Source organism: Anopheles coluzzii, chromosome 2 (genome assembly GCF_943734685.1).
Source record: "Anopheles coluzzii chromosome 2, AcolN3, whole genome shotgun sequence".
NCBI classification, from domain to species: Eukaryota; Metazoa; Arthropoda; class Insecta; order Diptera; family Culicidae; genus Anopheles; species Anopheles coluzzii.
Genome location: NC_064670.1, coordinates 119,633,614 through 119,649,997, shown reverse-complemented (window position 1 = coordinate 119,649,997; position 16,384 = coordinate 119,633,614). Strand labels below are relative to the sequence as shown.

Here is a 16,384-nt window from a genome sequence, read left to right as displayed (position 1 = left end):
TATTGGGTAAGTTATTTTTCCTTTTTACCTTTCTGTTTATGATTTGCTTATAAATTGTGCTCTCTTTTGGATGGTTGAATCATTTTTAAACTTATTCTATTTGATTTAAAAGAAAATCCACTGAACGACTACGCATCCCGCAGTTTGAAATGCCATTCGAGCAGTGCATTTCGAGCACCCGCAATGCAACTGTCAAAAAGGTCGAAAAGGTAAACAAACGCAAAACAGTCGTGCCGCGCGGGCTGCGGATGTGCCTTCCTACGTTGGTAATGTTAATTTATGGCCAAACATTTGCAATTTTCCCGGTTTAACATTCACATTCAGTATGTTTGAAAGTAAAAGAGGCCTTTCATTAGCTTTGTAAGTAATAAAACCGCGTAGCTTAAGCACTGCCACATCCGATTCGAAACGCTTCTAGAGAGTGGTAAGACGATTAACCCTTTGTAGATGAAAATCTGTACAGTAAACGTTCATAAAATAACCGTTTTTTCTTCTAGTGGTTCTGGTGAAACATGCATTTATAATTCTTCCTGAACTGATCCGTTGCAATGCATCGCGATGGAGTTCCACGACGAGATCGTTATAGAACGCACCAAAATAATGGCCGTCAATGCGGAAAATTCGTTCCAGTATGAGGAGGTACAAATCAAAGAAGAAATTGCATCTGATTCAGAGGAAATAGTACCGGTAATAAGCAACGGAAAGAAAGCAGGGGCACAACAACAAAGCAACAGCAAACATCACGTGCACGAAAAAGATATTCCGTGTGGCCTTTACCCATTGGAAGATAACAACAATAATGCAGGCAGGCAGGGCAGTGCTAAGCATCAATGCGAGAATTGCCTCGAATCGTTCGACAGTATCGTTCGCCTGCGTCGGCACGAGCGAAAGCATTGGATGAAAAGCTGCCCAATATGCGACAAGACGGTGCAGGTGGATAATTTAAAGTTTCACATCGGTCGTATGCACGGTAGCGATGAGCGGTGTGCTGAAAAACGGCCCTTCCAGTGCACGGAATGCGATAAATCGTTCTTCCTCCCGAACCACCTGTTAGAGCATGGGCAGACGCACCGGAAGGCAAGCTGCCCGGTGTGTGGGGAATCGTTCAGACCGTCCTACCTCAAGAACCACATAGCTAGAAAGCATCCGGACGGTGACGCGGGACTTTCGAAAACCCTCACCGTGTACCGTTGCAGTGCATGCAAGCAAACGTTTGTCAGTAAATCCTTGCTCTGGACTCACCAGCAGATGCATAAGAAGGTGGAGTGTACTATATGCAACAAAACGTTCCGGCAGGATGGTATGAAAATGCACATGGCCACCACCCATCGGGAGTATCTGTCGCCTTCGGAGACTCCATCGTACAAGTGTGATAAATGCGAACGGACATTCCTGTACAAAAAGCAGCTGACGAAGCACCAACGCTACCACCCCCGCATGGTAAAGTGTGCGATTTGTGAACGGTCGTTTAAAACGAACCACTTCAAAATCCACACAGCAGAGGAACATGGTGCACCGGAGTAATGTGTGATTGTAAAACTTTATCGAAGCAAAAGTAGTAAAGAATTTTGAATTTTAAATTTGCAAAAATCGCCTATTCAACAGTGAATTATTGTTTTTAGTACTTTCTGTATTAATTTTAGTACGCTTCTGTTTGACAGCACCACGTAGTGATGTGCTTTCTGGCGTAGTGGTGGGAGGTCATACTCGAACTCACTCGATTCCGATTCCGTGTTTCGAATCGATTCTGGAGTTCCGATGCTGGACTCGATTCCGATTCCGGAGCCGATTGAAGAGTTGACTCCAGAATCGGCTCGGGAATCGGAATCACAATTGCCTCCAGAATTGGCATAAGCTCCGGAATGTGAATTTGAGCACCTGCTCGATTGGGCATCGTACACACTCTATTCGTCACTCGGCACATACTACACCTTTCGTACTTAATGTGTGCGACAGTGTGCGTGTACACACTGTCGTCCTCCTTGACGGTGACCGGTGGCAGCGCAACTGCCACGCCAAGTCCAGGGGTCGGCACGGCAGTCCACAACACCTTCTAAAAGGCTTCGGGCAATGCTGGTCGGACCTACCTTCTGGAGTTGGTTCCCACATTTTCAGAATCGAATCGGAGACAACTCCAGATTTTTTTGGAACCTTTTCCCATCACTAGAATCGTTCTGTCATTTTTGTACTAAAATCAAATTGTCAACAAAGTGTATTTACGTGTGCAGAATGTAAACAAACAGTAGGCACTGAAACAGTAAAATCCCAGAAAATAAGTTTCTGAGAATGGTGATTCAATCATCCAGGTGGACACATCCTTTCTCGTAAAACAGAAGAAGCATTATCGCACAGCGGTAAAGTAGTTTTGGGACTAGAGAGAAATGCCTAATGTGGAATGTGGAAGCGTTCTGTCTCTAAGTTTGGCCAACCAATCAGTTCAGCAAGCATACATACAGTCTAATCAATTGACTCCTTTCTTTCAAGGAAACAAACGGCACCGGCCAAACAAAAATGGGAAACAACCTAACAGAACAAATGGATATGGAACCGGCTCAAGATATGGATCCATTAGCAATTGATAGCGACACTATCAAATTCAATGAAGTTTACATCAAAACAGAGATGTTTCCATCGGAAGATGACGATCCATCTTACTGTGGCGAACCACAGCACATCCTCCCTGTTTCTGCTGATATACAGCTTAAAGAGGAAGATATATCGGAGGATGATGAAGCTGGTTCGATGTACCCGGATTCTGGTGACGCTTTCGAACCATTCTCTATTGTTGGTGGCAAACAGCAATATTCGAAAGGCATGTGTTCTAGTTGCTCTTCTTTGAACAGATATTCCACTCCACCGAACGAAACACCAATGGAGAGAGAACAGCGAATTCGTCGAAAATATCATACCTTTCACCGTATTCTGAAGCTGCCTGACGAGCTTCGTGACCAGAAATGGGCGTGCCGTTGCTCGCCAGAGTTGGGTAGTAGTGCCATTAGGAAACAGCTTTCCCGGTGTATTGAGGATTACAAACATTTCAGATCCTACATATCCAGATATGACACACCGCCAAGGGAGAGCAAGCACGAGCGAAATCGACGCATAGCCAGAAAGAATCAGGCGATTTACATGTATCGGCAAAAAATGCGGTCGAATGGTATCGTGTATACAATGAAATCCAAGAACGACAGATCCTCCAATAGCTCTGCACGTGCTCACGATAGGGAAGAATATTTTTCCAATGATTCCGTGGCATCAGCACCGACGCTAAACAAGAAAAACTACAGTATCGCACAATTGTCTAGTAAAATCCGTTATAAAAATACACATCGTTCCGAACGCCCGCTAATAAGCGGTTACGAAACTCCACCAGACGAAACGAAAGAGGAGCGAAAGCGACGACTAGACAGAAGGAATCAAGCGATATGTCGGTACCGGAGAAAACTCAAGCTAACTGGTAAGATGCAGACAAAGAAACCAAACAATGACAAAACATGTACATTTAAAAAATCTGCACTTGCTTCTGATGATGAGGAAGATATGGGCAATAACTCTGAGACATCAAATTCCGACGAAGAGGATTCGAAATACACTCATCTTTCCGAACCGCCGCTACCAAGCGGGTATGAAACCCCACCAGAGGAGACGAAAGAAGAGCGAAGGCGACGGCTGGCCAGAAAGAATCAAGCGATGTACTTGTACCGGAAAAAACTGAAGTTATTTGGTAAGTTACAGGCAAAGAAATTAGAGAATGACAAAAGCTGTGCCATTGCTAATTCTGAAGTTGCTTCTAATGTTGAAGAAGATTTAACCAATTACTCCGAGACACTAAAGACGGAACAGCAGATAAACAACATTATCATACAATTGCCCAGCAAAGAATGTGCAAAGAAAACGCATCTTGTCAAACCGCCGCTACTAAGCGGGTATGAGACTCCACCAGAGGAAACGAAAAAAGAGCGAAGACGACGACTGGTCAGGAAGAATCAAGCAATTTATTGGTATCGGAAAAAACTCAGGTTAATTGCTAACAACGTGCACACAACGCAATCCAAGAACGACAAAAGTAGTACCTCCAATAATGCGCATCCTTCCCTACGGCCTCTGATAAGCGGCTATGAAACTCCGCCAGAAGAGACGAAAGAAGAACGAAAGCGTCGACTAGCCAGAAAGCACCAAGCGATTTATTTGTATCGAAAAAAACTCAAACTAACTCGCAACGCGTTCAATAATCCGCATCTTTCCGTACGGCCGCAGTTAAGCGGCTATGAAACTCCTCCAGATGAGACGAAAGAAGAGCGAAAGCGTCGACTAGCCAGAAAGCACCAAGCGATTTATTTGTTCCGGAAAAAAATCAGGCTAACTGGTAAAGTGCAGACAAAGAGATCCAAGAATGACAAAACATGTACCTCCAATAATGCTACACTAGCTTCTGATGATTATTTGGCCAAAAATTCCAAGACATCGAAGTCGTTAGTAATTAAAATCAACAGTATCGCGCAATTGTCCAGCAAAAAGCGTTCGAAAAACACGCATTGTTCCGAACGGCCGCTAATAAGCGGTTACGAAACTCCACCAAACGAAACGAAAGAAGAGCGAAAGCGACGACTAGACAGAAGGAATCAAGCGATATGTCGGTACCGAAAAAAACTCCGATTAACTGGCAATGTGCTCACAATAAAATCTGAGAAGGAAGAAACTTGTACCTCCAATAATTCTGAGATGGCTGCTTCTGATAATGGTGAAGAAGAAGATTTGGCCGTTGACTCTGAGGCATCGAAATCGGTACTAATGAAAATCAGCAGTTACGTGGATTCGTCTGACGAAGAGAATTCGAGCAAAACGAATATTTTCGAACCACCGCTAGTAAGCGGATATGAAACTCCACCAGAGGAGTCGAAAGAGGAGCGAAGGCGACGACTAGCGAGAAAGAGTCAAGCGATTTGTCGGTATCGGAAAAAGCTGAGGCTAACTGGTATCTTGCCGGCAAAGATATCAGAGAATGACAAAAGCTGTACCTCTTATAATTCAGAATGTGCTTCTGATGATGAAGAAGATTTGGCCAATGGCTCCGGGGCATCAAGATTGAAATTGGAGATAAACAACATTATCACGCCCAGCGAAAAATATTCGAAAAAGAAGTATCTTTTCGAACCGTTGCTCCTAAGCGGGTATGAAACTCCACCAAACGAGACGAAAGAGGAGCGAAGGCGACGACTAGCGAGAAAGAGTCAAGCGATATGTCGGTATCGGAAAAAGCTGAGGCAATCTGGTAACTTGCCGGCAAAGATATCAGAGAATGACAAAAGCTGTACCTCATATAATTCTGAATTTGCTGCTTCTGATGATGAAGAAGATTTGGTCAATGACTCCGGGGCATCAAATTCGAAATTGGAGGAAAACAACAGTATCACACAAGTGCCCAGCAATGAGTATTCGAACAAAACAAATCATTTCGAACCGTTGCTCCTAAGCGGGTATGAAACCCCACCAGAGGAGACGAAAGAGGAGCGAAGGCGACGACTGGCCAGAAAGAGTCAAGCGATATGTCGATACCGAAAAAAACTTAGATTAACTGGTAACGTGAACACAACGAAATCTGAGAACGACAAAAACTGTGCCTCCAATAATTCTGAATTTGATGCTTCTGATGATGATGCAGAAGATTTGGCCGTTCACTCCAAGTCTGACGATGAGTATTCGAATAACGCTCGTCTTTTCGAACCGGCCCTAGTAAGCGGGTATGAAACCCCACCAGAGGAGTCGAAAGAAGAGCGAAAGCGACGTCTAGCGAGAAAGAGTCAAGCGATTTGTCGGTATCGGAAAAAGCTGAGGCTAACTGGTATCTTGCCGACGAAGATATCAGAGAATGACAAAAGCTGTACCACGTATAATTCTGAATTTGCTCCTGAGGATGAAGAAGAATTGGCCAATGACTCCGAAGCATCAAAGTCTGATGAAGAGTGTTCGAAAAACGCGAATCTTCCCGACCAGCTGTTAGTAAGCGGGTATGAAATTCCGCCAGACGCGATGAAAGAAGAGCTAAAGCAACTCAGACTAACAGGTAGCGCGCAGGAAAAGAAATTAGAGAATGAAAATACCTATTCCTATAATAATTTTCAACTTGCTTCTGATGATGAAGAAGATTTGGCAAATGAATCAGAGGTATCAAAAGAACACGAAGAGGATTCGAAAAATGCGCATCCTTCCGAACCACCGTTACCAAGCGGGTATGAAACCCCACCAGAGGAGACGAAAGAAGAGCGAAGGCGACGGCTGGCCAGAAAATATCAAGCAATGTACTTGTACCGGAAAAAACTCAGACTTACATCGAAATCTGAAAACGACAAAACCAGTACCTCCAATAACGCGCATCTTTCCGTACGTCCGCACATATGCGGTTATGAAACTCCGCCAGACGAGACGAAAGAAGAGCGAAAGCGACGAATAGCGAGAAGAAATCAAGCAATCTATCGGTACCGGCAAATGCTAAAGCATACTGGCAATGTGCACACAATGACTTCCGAGGATGACAAAACCAGTACCTCCAATAACACGCATTCTTCCGAGACGAGACGAAATAAGAGCGAAAGCGAATATTAGACAGAAGAATGAATCGATATGCCGGCACCGGAAAAAAACTGACGTTAGCTGATAACGTGCATACAAATTACTAGACATCAAAGTAGTACATGAATCATAGTAACCATATGTGAGAAATAAAATTAAGCTGGTTCTGATCTTCAAACGGTACATAAGTATTTGTCCTCTCATTTGTCCGAAGATTCAACAAATAAAGGGATCAGCTTGTCTACACACTGTAATGGGTATTGAAATATTGAGAAAAATGGCGGATGGAGTGCCGTTCGCGAAATTGAATAGTATTACTCTATAACTACTATAGGAATTTTGATTGGATCACCACCAAAGGGAGATACAGGTCCTCAGCACGTTGGAGTGAACGACGAAAACTATGGGACGAAATGGTCAGAAGAAAAAGTAAATGAATGGTTTCAACAAAGTGGAAATATGTGTTTGTGGAAGAGTTGGCACGGCAAACAATTTGCAACTGTATCTTACTATGAATTTTCTTGGTAGTACAAGTGATAGGTTACCGGAATCACACTCACGGCTCCAAACCGGTTCCGATTTTGGCAAAGTGTTAAGTGAGGTTTTCCGAAGGCTGGCAATTCCAAAGATACAACCTTTTGTTTCGCCAAAACCCGTATACAGAAACATGCGTTTAAATTACACCAACGGTTTTAGATTCGCCCGTACTAACAAAATTCGAATTCGCTGAAACCTGTTGCATTCGCCCGTTGACACAAATGTCATTCCTAACAACCTCTTCTGTCACTCCGAGTTTGTTTTGGTTTGATGCTGAAAGAGGGAGAAAATACAACAAACCGTAAATAGTTTTCACCATCGATTGTGCTTTGCAGCAAAAAGGACCTTAATTTAAGGTGATTTGTTTAGTTTGTTGCTGAGATTCGCATTCTTGCAAGTACGAGAACACACGTTGAAGTGGTGATTTAAAGCATTTTAAACAAGTGGTCCAAACCTCCAGCCTGCTGTAAGAATGTCCCGTTTCGTATGTACCGCGTCTCGGTAGAAAGGACAATAACAATCATACAGTGATACAGTGAAGAAAGCGAAAACCAAACCAAAATGGATATATTTCAAAACCAATGCAGCGAGAGCTTAGGCTTCGATTCGATGGTAAGAGTGACGTCATTTTGCCGCAACAACACGTGCGCTCTTGTAAATTAATTCTCCCCAATTCTCTTTGTTCCCTCCGTAGCTTTCGTCGAACCATCTACACTCACCGCTGCACGATTCGCCCTGCTCGCCGACGAACCCGTACGCACCATCGTCGCCCTACTTTTCCTCCATCTCGCAGCAGCCGACCGGCCACACCAGCGGACCTAACGATGTCATCCTGCCGAGTATTTTCGTCAAAATTCCGACCCAAATCAACCAGCAATACCAGCAGCAGGAAAGCCGGCTTCTCCGGTCCACCCATCATAGTACCGCGAGCGAAATCAAGTGTGAGGAACGGTCGGACTCGATCAAGAGCGAGATAGCAGATACGCGTTTACGGCTGGCGGGGAATGGTCTTGCCAGCGCCGACCACCGGCTGCCGGACGTGATCGATAACTATCTGAACGATACGGACCGGGTGGAGCCGGCGGAGATGGAGCCGAACGTGCGCACGTGTGACCGATGCCCTTTTGCCACCCTTTCGGAGGTGCGGCTGAGCGAGCATCGACGCGAAAGGCATCCGGGAGGTGGTGTTGGCGTAGGGCCACAAGAGCCGCTGGCGGAAAAGCTAAGCTGTCCGGTGTGCGAGAACAAATTCTACAAAAAAGCCGTACTGGAGCTGCATCTTACCGAAGACCATGAAATGTTGGCCAGCGAGGTCGCAGCATTGGGCCACAGTACCGTCACAACCCTCCAGTCGGAAAGGAGTACTGCTCCGGAAGTTAGAATCGAACCGGCGAGCCAGCAGAACTGTGTCGAGATTCCGCCGGGACCCCCGGCTGCTACCCCTACGGCAACGTCCACGGCGACACACAGCAAAAGCCGGATCTACATAAAGGACGTACAGTTGCTTAAAAAGCCGGACGTGATTGCACAGGAAAGCCATGACGCGCAGGGCCAGCAGCTGCTGTCGACGGAGCAGGAACCGTCCGCGATAGCGCACGGTACGCTACAGGAAGGCCATCAGCTGTCGCTCGGCGAGGACATGTTGCCATCGCTCGATCAGTCGCTGGAGCTACCACCGCAGCAGCAACCATGCGCCGTCAGCGGGAACAAAATCTTCATCCGCAACGTGTCGCTGCTGCAGAATGTGAATTTCGTCGCCTCGGCGGAAAACATGCTCACGAATGGGAACGGGAATCGGTACGGTACGGCACCACCACCATCACCACAACCACCACCGCCGTCCTCCTACCTGAGCATGGACTGTGCGAACGATGGTTCCGGGGCGCTGCTGGACACGATCAACGGTGGGTATGGTGGAACGATTGCAGCACAACCTGCTCCATCCGGAGTAGCACAATCAGCCCGGGGCAGTCGTATCTACATCAAAAACGTTGATATACTACGGAACCACCCGCTCATAGCGCTCGATGACCCCGGGGTGCCGTGCACGAATTCGCTCTCCACGACGACGTTCAGCGAATCGATTGCGACGAGTAGGGCGAGTAGCTGCGAGAGTATCATCTGCACGTCCACACCACCGGCCACGGCGACGGAACAGCAGCAACCACCGACCGTGCCCGTACCATCGTCCATGACGAACAGCTCCTTAGGAGCAGTGTCACAAGCGAACGATCAACCGCTTTTGCATGGCACCGAAATAAGCTATGCCACCGTTGGAGCGGATGGGATGGGAAACCCGGCCCGGCCATTACCACTATCCGTGGATCAAGGTTCGCAGAACTTGCTGATGCTGTTTTCCACCTCGCTGGACGGTACGCCGGGCGGTGGATCGGTTGGTGAGCCTAACGTTTCCTACCTGACCGCAAGCTCCAACATGACCGTGCAGCAGGGCGGCGAGTACGGTACGCTTCCACCACCACCACCACCATCGGCACAGTGCGATGCTCAGCAGCAAACCACCGACGACGTACCGCAGCAACAGCCAAGGAAGAGCAAAATATTCATCAAAAACATCAGCGTGCTCAAGCAGCCGACCATTCATCTGAAGTCGGTCGACGAGGTGAATCTGATGACGTACGACGAGCTGCAGAACATACTGCCTACCGTCGGCGGGATGTCCTCCCAGGTGGGGATGGACTGTGGAGGAGGCACCATTGGTGGACCATTGGAGCAGCACGAAGCTCACGAACAGCACACGCTGGACGGGGCGAACCGGTTGGACAAACCGTTCGGTGGGCTGATTGAAATGAACGCGCACCATTCGCCCGAGCTGGTGGAGCACGATAATGTCGAACAGCACGGCGATGGCGACGACGATGACGTTATGGATGGGTACCACGAGTCGGATCTCGGCTACAGTGAACTGAGCGATGTGTGCGACTTTACCGAAGGTTTCAACGATCGAGACGATCCCGGCGGAGGAGGAGCAGGAGGAGCAGCAGGAGCCGGTGGTATCGATATGACGGCGTGCACAGCCAATGATGACACGAACCGTAACGGTCACTTGGTGACGGAATCGACCCACTGTGAGCCAACGCTTCCGCCCGGGTCCGGCTTTACGGGCGACGTTATACTGCTGCAGGAAGAATCGGATGCAAGCGAGAAGATCACGCCGAACCACGAATGGACCGCGATCGTCGAGCCGGCGAATGGCGGTGGGCCACCGTTGGGGCAGGACATTTTGCAGCAACCGATGGAAATGTCTGACGGCAACGAAGCTAATCCGTTGCGACGAGAGGAAGATCTGCTGCTTGGCAACTCTCACCCTCATGTGATCAATCTCGATCCTCCCAATGAGTATCATCCACCGGTTGGCGATAGTGAAGCGATCGTACTGGCCGCTGCTGTGAATCCATCGATCGGGGAGACCCAACAACCTGTGGATGCATTAACACCATCCCAAGAAGAGGCGAATGTGCCGGCTGTCACCGCGCTTGCTGAACCAGATCGTCCCCGTACCCGTGGACGGCCAAAGGGGGCGAAACAGACCGGCATCACCAAGCTGAAGAAGCTCTACACCAACCTGACGGTCGAGGAGGAAGGCTACAAGTGTGACCTGAAGGACTGTGGCGTGCGGTTTCGCCAGCCGGATCGGCTCGACTACCACCGCAAGTGTCACGTGGTGGCGCCCGACAGCCCCAATCCCATCCACTGTCCGGAGTGTGGTTCGCTCGAGTTCCGCAACTGGAACACGCTGCACACCCATCTGTGGCGGGAGCACGCGATCGACATGGAGCTGTACGCGTGCCATCTGTGCAGTTTCAAGACGCCCGTCCTGTGCCGGCTGAACAACACGCACATGAAGATCCACTCCGAGGAGCGCAACTTCAAGTGTGCCATCTGTGGGAAAGCGTTCAAGAACAACAAGCAGCTGCGCAATCACCGCCGGTGGCATCGGGAACCACAGCAGCAGCAGCAGCAGCAGCAGCAACCGCAACACCAAGAAGCACCCGTGGTGGAGGAGCAACAGCCGGTCAGTCAACCACCACCGGTGGAAGAACCTCCTGCGATCGGCCCAACCCAATCGAACGATGCGTCCCAGGGCGACAAACCGAAAGCGAAACCCACATCCATCCAGCAATCCACGATGAAGTGCGTCAAGTGTGGGCTGCGGTTCGCGGGCAAACGCCAGCTAAGGACGCACATGGACGCAAAGCATCCCACCGAGGCGGGCGAGCCGGGGTCGACGGAGGTGAGCGCCGCCAAGCATCGCTGCCTACTGTGCGGTATGGTGTTCCGGACGCGCTACCTGCTCCAGTCACACGCGGCCAAGCACTCGGACGAGAAGCGGTTCAAGTGCGAGCATTGCGAGTACACCACCAACGACCACAACGCGTTCCGGCGGCACAAGATGCGCCACAGCACCAAGGGTGGCCATATGTACAAGTGCAGCTACTGCGATTACAGCAGCATCCAGAGCACGACCTACCGGAAGCACCTGGAGCGGATGCATGCGGAGGTCGCCTCGGCCCTGCTGTACAAGTGTGCCAAGTGTCCGTTCGTGTCGATCAGCGAGGCCAAGTATCAGCTGCATCGGACGAAACACCAGGAGGAGGGAGGGGAAGCGCGAGAGAGACCGGCGGCACTGGGGGTGGAACCGTTGCAGGGGAACGACCCTGAGCAGCAGCAGCGACAGTGCGAAAGCGTTAACTCGGACGTGGTGATTGTGGAGCAGCAGCAGCAGCAGGATGCCGTTGCGGACGGGTTGAGTGCGTCACCGATGGATGTGGAGCTGCTGGGCGTGGATGCAGCTGGCGGGGGTCTACAAATCATTCAGCATCCCATCATCCGGCCGGCAATGTTTGCGAACAATTTCTCCAAGGTCGACAACTTCTACGGCTATCAACCGGCCCAGCAGCATGGTCAGCCCTTCGCGCCTTCGCCACGTGGTATGTGCCCTTCTCCGCAAGTGTCTTGCGCGGTCGGTTTGATGCCTACGCCAACCACTCCCATTCCTGTGCCAGTGTCCGGCCAGCTAGTAACCGAGCAGCACGAGTACGTGCATCTAGCTAACGCAGTAACCGGCGATGTCCTAATGAGGGAGCTTAATTAGGCAAAGAAAAGCGGTATTAAGCGCTGCTGCGCTAACAAGGCGCGATATGAATGTGATATTTAAGCAGTACTAGTGGTTAGGAGTAAGTGTAACGCAACGTAACGCAATGTAACGCAAGTTACTATGGAGCAAAACAGTGCCATCTGGGTAAGAATTTTCCCCTGTTCTTATTAGTTTGTGTACTTTTTAACGTTTTCTATTTTACTAGCGTGTTTGTTTGTTTTTTCCACAATAATGAAAATTAATAATCGTGTAAATTCTACCAACTTAATATTTAAGAGTAAAATAAACAAAATGGTTTCCATAAGAAGGGCATTTTTGTTTGTAGGGATTTTTTTCATAGGATGCTATTTAGTAGCAAATGTATTTTTTTTATTTTAATATAGAGCCAGTAGAATCCAACTCGAAACGTTACACCGTGTTCGAATCCTTTGTCGAACGTTTGTCGCCCGAACGGAGTGCCAAAATGGAAACCGGAAAGCCTTACCTCGGTCGGCCCCCGTCCCTTTTACGTGTACAAACGCACCGTATTGTCGGCACCGGACGAGAACACCCACGGCTGGGTCGGATGGAACACCACGTCAAACACGGAGAAATCGTTCACCACCGCATGGTTCTTCAGCCGTCTCAGTGGCACGATCAGTGGGTTTTGCAGTAAATCACTGAAACAGGGCGTAAAAGTGAGATGAGATTAGTACTACTACTTTGAAAACTCCCACACGGGTTTCGAAAAAAAAAAAAACACTTACTTGTACACCATACCGTGCGAAACGATCACGCTGCGATCGTCGCCGGCGGACGCAAACAGTGGATAGCGCGGATGGAACGCCACACTGCGGATGGCGGCATTGTGTATGCGCAGCTGCTGGTACGGTTTGGTCGAGAGGTCCAGATCGAACCACATCAGCCGCTTCTCGTACGTGCCGATCAGGAGATTGTCACCCTTCGGATGGATCGCCATGCTCGAGATCCATTTGCAGCCCGGGTACAGCTTCTTCATCATCAACTGTTTCACCAGATCGTACACGCGGATGTGTCGTTGGGTCTAGAAAGCAAAGCAAAAAACACAAAAAACCGGTCATTGGAACCGTTACAGACTTGGACTCGAACCTTCCCGCGCGTTTAGAAACTTACCGCCACGAACAGACACGGCTTGATCGGATGGAACAGCACGCACTGTATCAAACCCTTGCTCTTCGAGAACGGTACCTGGGACCGGCGCTTGGACAGCTGGTGGATCATCACCGACCGGTACGCCCCGTCCGGCATGACGGTGGCAAAGTAGTCGCCCCGCCCGTGCCACGTCACCTGGCGCACCTCGCGGAAGTGTGTGATCACGATCCGCACGCCCAGCTTCTTCTCCTCCTCCGTCACCTCGCCCCACTGGACCGCCGACCGGATGCGCTCGCTGTCGACCGTGTCGGACCGGGGCGCCTCGGTCAGCAGATCGTCCGTCTTCTTCACCAGCATGTAGTCGCCCACCTTCGGGTTGATGAGCAGCACGCGCTTACCGCTCGCCGCGGCCACCAGCGATATCTTGCTGTTCGGGCACCAGGCAACGGAACGCACAATGTCCCCGGTCGGGATGGTGCGGATGCAGCGAGCGGTCGATATTTCCCAAACTGTCGCAAGAGGAGAGAGAACAATTTAGCTATTTTACTGCACGTTTGTGCACACGCACAACACTTACTCTTAACCGTCATATCGTCCGACCCGGTGACGATGTACTCTCCCTTCGGTTCCACGCTGATGCACCGGATCAGGCTCGTGTGCCCGGTGTAGATCAGGTTCTGGAGCGTCGGGAACGGTTGCAGATCGCGCGGCGACGGCAGCTTCGGTATCAGATACTCAGCCCCGACCGCCACGCGCGACCGTCGCATGCGCGGCGCCAGATACAGATCCAGACAGCGCAGGAACCGCTCCTTCACGTACCGGGTGTAGCCCGGCACCTCGCGCAAGCTGTTGTACTTCTGCGGCACGTACGCGCGCTTCCGCTTCCACGGCTGGTTGGCGAGCTTGTTCCACTCCTCCAGCTCCTTCTCGTCGAACAGATACTCCGGCGGCGGGTTGTACGATTCCGCGTGGCCCGGCAGCATGCGCTTCGGCGCCGCCACGTGATCGTGTATGCGGCGCATCTCCTCCTTGCCGTGGTCGGTCGTCCAGAGCATGTAGAACTTGGGCTGCCGGCGGATCGCCTCCAGCCGGCGCTTCTCCGCCATCGTCTTCATCCAGCCCATCTTGAGCGCGTGCACGTACCGGCCAATCTTGTGCTTTTCCGCCTTGCTCGGCAGGAACGACCGCTTGCTCTCCGGGATGTTGCGTATCGGCATCTTTTCCACCTCGGACGTGAACCACTCGATGAACGGCTCGTAATCGTCGTACTCCGCGTCCGGATTGCGCCCGGACATGATGCGCTTGATCAGCCCGATGTCCTCGTCAGATAGGACCACCTTCTGCCCGGTTTGTGGGTCGGTGACCGTGCGCCAGAAGTTCGGATCCTCCATGCGCTGCAGGAAATCGTCGATCGCGTCGCCCTTCTTCGCCTTGATGATCTTCTTCGCGTCCCAATCGTACCCGACGTGCTTGTACTCGTCGTACCAGTGCATCGGTATGTTGCCGACCGTATTGCGGATGTCCTCCTCGTCCGACGTATCGCCCGCGGCGTACTCATCCTGGGCCGCCTTGCCCTTCCGCTTCGGCACCGGGGGAAACACGCCCAGGCCGCGCGTTTTCTTCTCCCCCGTACCGAGCACATCCTCGATCCGGCCCAGCTTCAGGTCGTCGGGCAGTGGTTCATCGTCCGATTCGAACTGTTCTTCACGCTGCTTTCGTTCCGCTTTCGCTTTCGCTGGTTTTTCCTTCCCATTTTCTTTTGCTTCTTCTTCTTCTTCTTCTTCCTCTTCCAGTTCATCATCGCTGCTATCCTCCAGGTCGCCTTCATCTTCCTCCGGCGAGCTGTCGCTGTTCACATCATCGGCCGAGTCGGCTTCCTCATCATCCTCACCGTCTTCTTCATCGTCATCCTCTTCCGCTTCGCGTTCCACTTCCTCCAGTGTCGTTCCCGCATCCTCTTCCTCGTCCTCTTCCTCCCCGTCCGAGTTGAGGCTCTCAAAACTCAACACATCATCCTCATCGTCGTCCGTGGCGTACTCGCCGTCCGAGTCGCTACTATCTTCACCCTCATTCTCAATACTTCCGAGTAGATTTTCCTGCAAAAACCAAGCAACAAAACAACAAACGATAACCAAAAACACATTCCAAGGATGCTGTTAACGAATTCGCAGCCTTTTGGGCGGTACCGAACCTTGGCCCCATCCATACCTTGTCCGACTCGTAGTCACTTTCGTTGCTGTTGTCCTCGTCATTCGACTCATCCAGCGGTTCCTGTTTGGAGGTGATCGGTTCCGGCTTCGCTCCCCCCTCGGAAGCTTTCCGTTTTATCGCCCGCTCTTTGTTGGCGACCATTTTACGATGGTAAATTAAACGCACAAAATGCTTACAGTTAAATATTTCCCCAACATACACACCACGCGCTGCGTGCGGCTTTTGCACGTGTTTTGAAGTTGTTTACGTCGTATGACAGCTGTCAGCCGCCTGCGGTACGCGGTATGCGTTATGCGTTACGCGCAGCGTTATCATGTGGCACAGTGGAAGGTTCTCGATTTTGTTGGGCATTTATTAAATTTATAAAACAATTGACAATTATACTACAAATTAAGGGGAAAAAGTTAATTAATAAGTTAATTGTTTGTAAAAAATGAAAAAAAAAACAAATATTTAAAGATGGGCCAAAAGTGTTTTAAACCGAACAAAAGCACCAGCTTAACATGACTTGGTAATATGAAGCTACCAGCAGCCGTTAAGCAGCTAAAATTGGATTGAAGCATGAGTTCGAAATTTGATAAATTGAACGAGTATTTAAAAGCACTTATAAATCATGAATCATTACAAAATTGGCTATAGAATTCAAAGTTTTCTCATTTTTTGATATCAATAAGGAAGATATAATATTAACTTACATGTTTACTTCAGCCCATCAGCCGGTTTTATAATTACGTGGAGCACCGTTTATCCAGGCTCATCGGGATTTGACCTCGTCCGGATATGCGAATAACACGGATTATGAGTCAAAGGACATATTCAATCACAAATTACTGTTTTTAT

At 49.7% G+C, this 16,384-nt stretch overlaps 4 protein-coding genes across 4 annotated transcripts; 3 read left to right on the top strand and 1 right to left on the bottom strand.

Annotated features, from left to right (window-relative positions):
- The first annotated feature begins 136 nt into the window (after positions 1 to 136).
- On the top strand, positions 137 to 1,633 carry LOC120952734 (zinc finger protein 19-like). The gene is made up of 2 exons (XM_040372204.2): positions 137 to 424; positions 498 to 1,633. The coding sequence occupies exon 2, from the start codon at positions 559 to 561 to the stop codon at positions 1,522 to 1,524; it is 966 nt and encodes a 321-aa protein (XP_040228138.2). The 5' UTR covers positions 137 to 424; positions 498 to 558; the 3' UTR covers positions 1,525 to 1,633.
- Positions 1,634 to 2,207: 574 nt separating this feature from the next.
- LOC120952730 (uncharacterized) lies at positions 2,208 to 6,603 on the top strand. Its single transcript, XM_040372201.2, has 2 exons — positions 2,208 to 2,354; positions 2,485 to 6,603. The coding sequence occupies exon 2, from the start codon at positions 2,512 to 2,514 to the stop codon at positions 6,601 to 6,603; it is 4,092 nt and encodes a 1,363-aa protein (XP_040228135.2). The 5' UTR covers positions 2,208 to 2,354; positions 2,485 to 2,511.
- Positions 6,604 to 6,978: 375 nt separating this feature from the next.
- LOC120952729 (uncharacterized) lies at positions 6,979 to 12,535 on the top strand. Its single transcript, XM_040372200.2, has 2 exons — positions 6,979 to 7,719; positions 7,802 to 12,535. Exons 1-2 carry the CDS (start codon positions 7,669 to 7,671, stop codon positions 12,218 to 12,220), a joined length of 4,470 nt encoding a protein of 1,489 aa, XP_040228134.2. The 5' UTR covers positions 6,979 to 7,668; the 3' UTR covers positions 12,221 to 12,535.
- Positions 12,339 to 15,803, bottom strand: LOC120952732 (ribosome biogenesis protein BOP1 homolog). Its single transcript, XM_040372203.2, has 5 exons — positions 15,542 to 15,803; positions 13,911 to 15,429; positions 13,355 to 13,842; positions 12,970 to 13,265; positions 12,339 to 12,882 (listed from the first exon to the last, which is right to left on the bottom strand). The coding sequence occupies exons 1-5, from the start codon at positions 15,683 to 15,685 to the stop codon at positions 12,729 to 12,731; spliced, it is 2,601 nt and encodes an 866-aa protein (XP_040228137.2). The 5' UTR covers positions 15,686 to 15,803; the 3' UTR covers positions 12,339 to 12,728.
- Between the last annotated feature and the right edge of the window lie 581 nt (positions 15,804 to 16,384).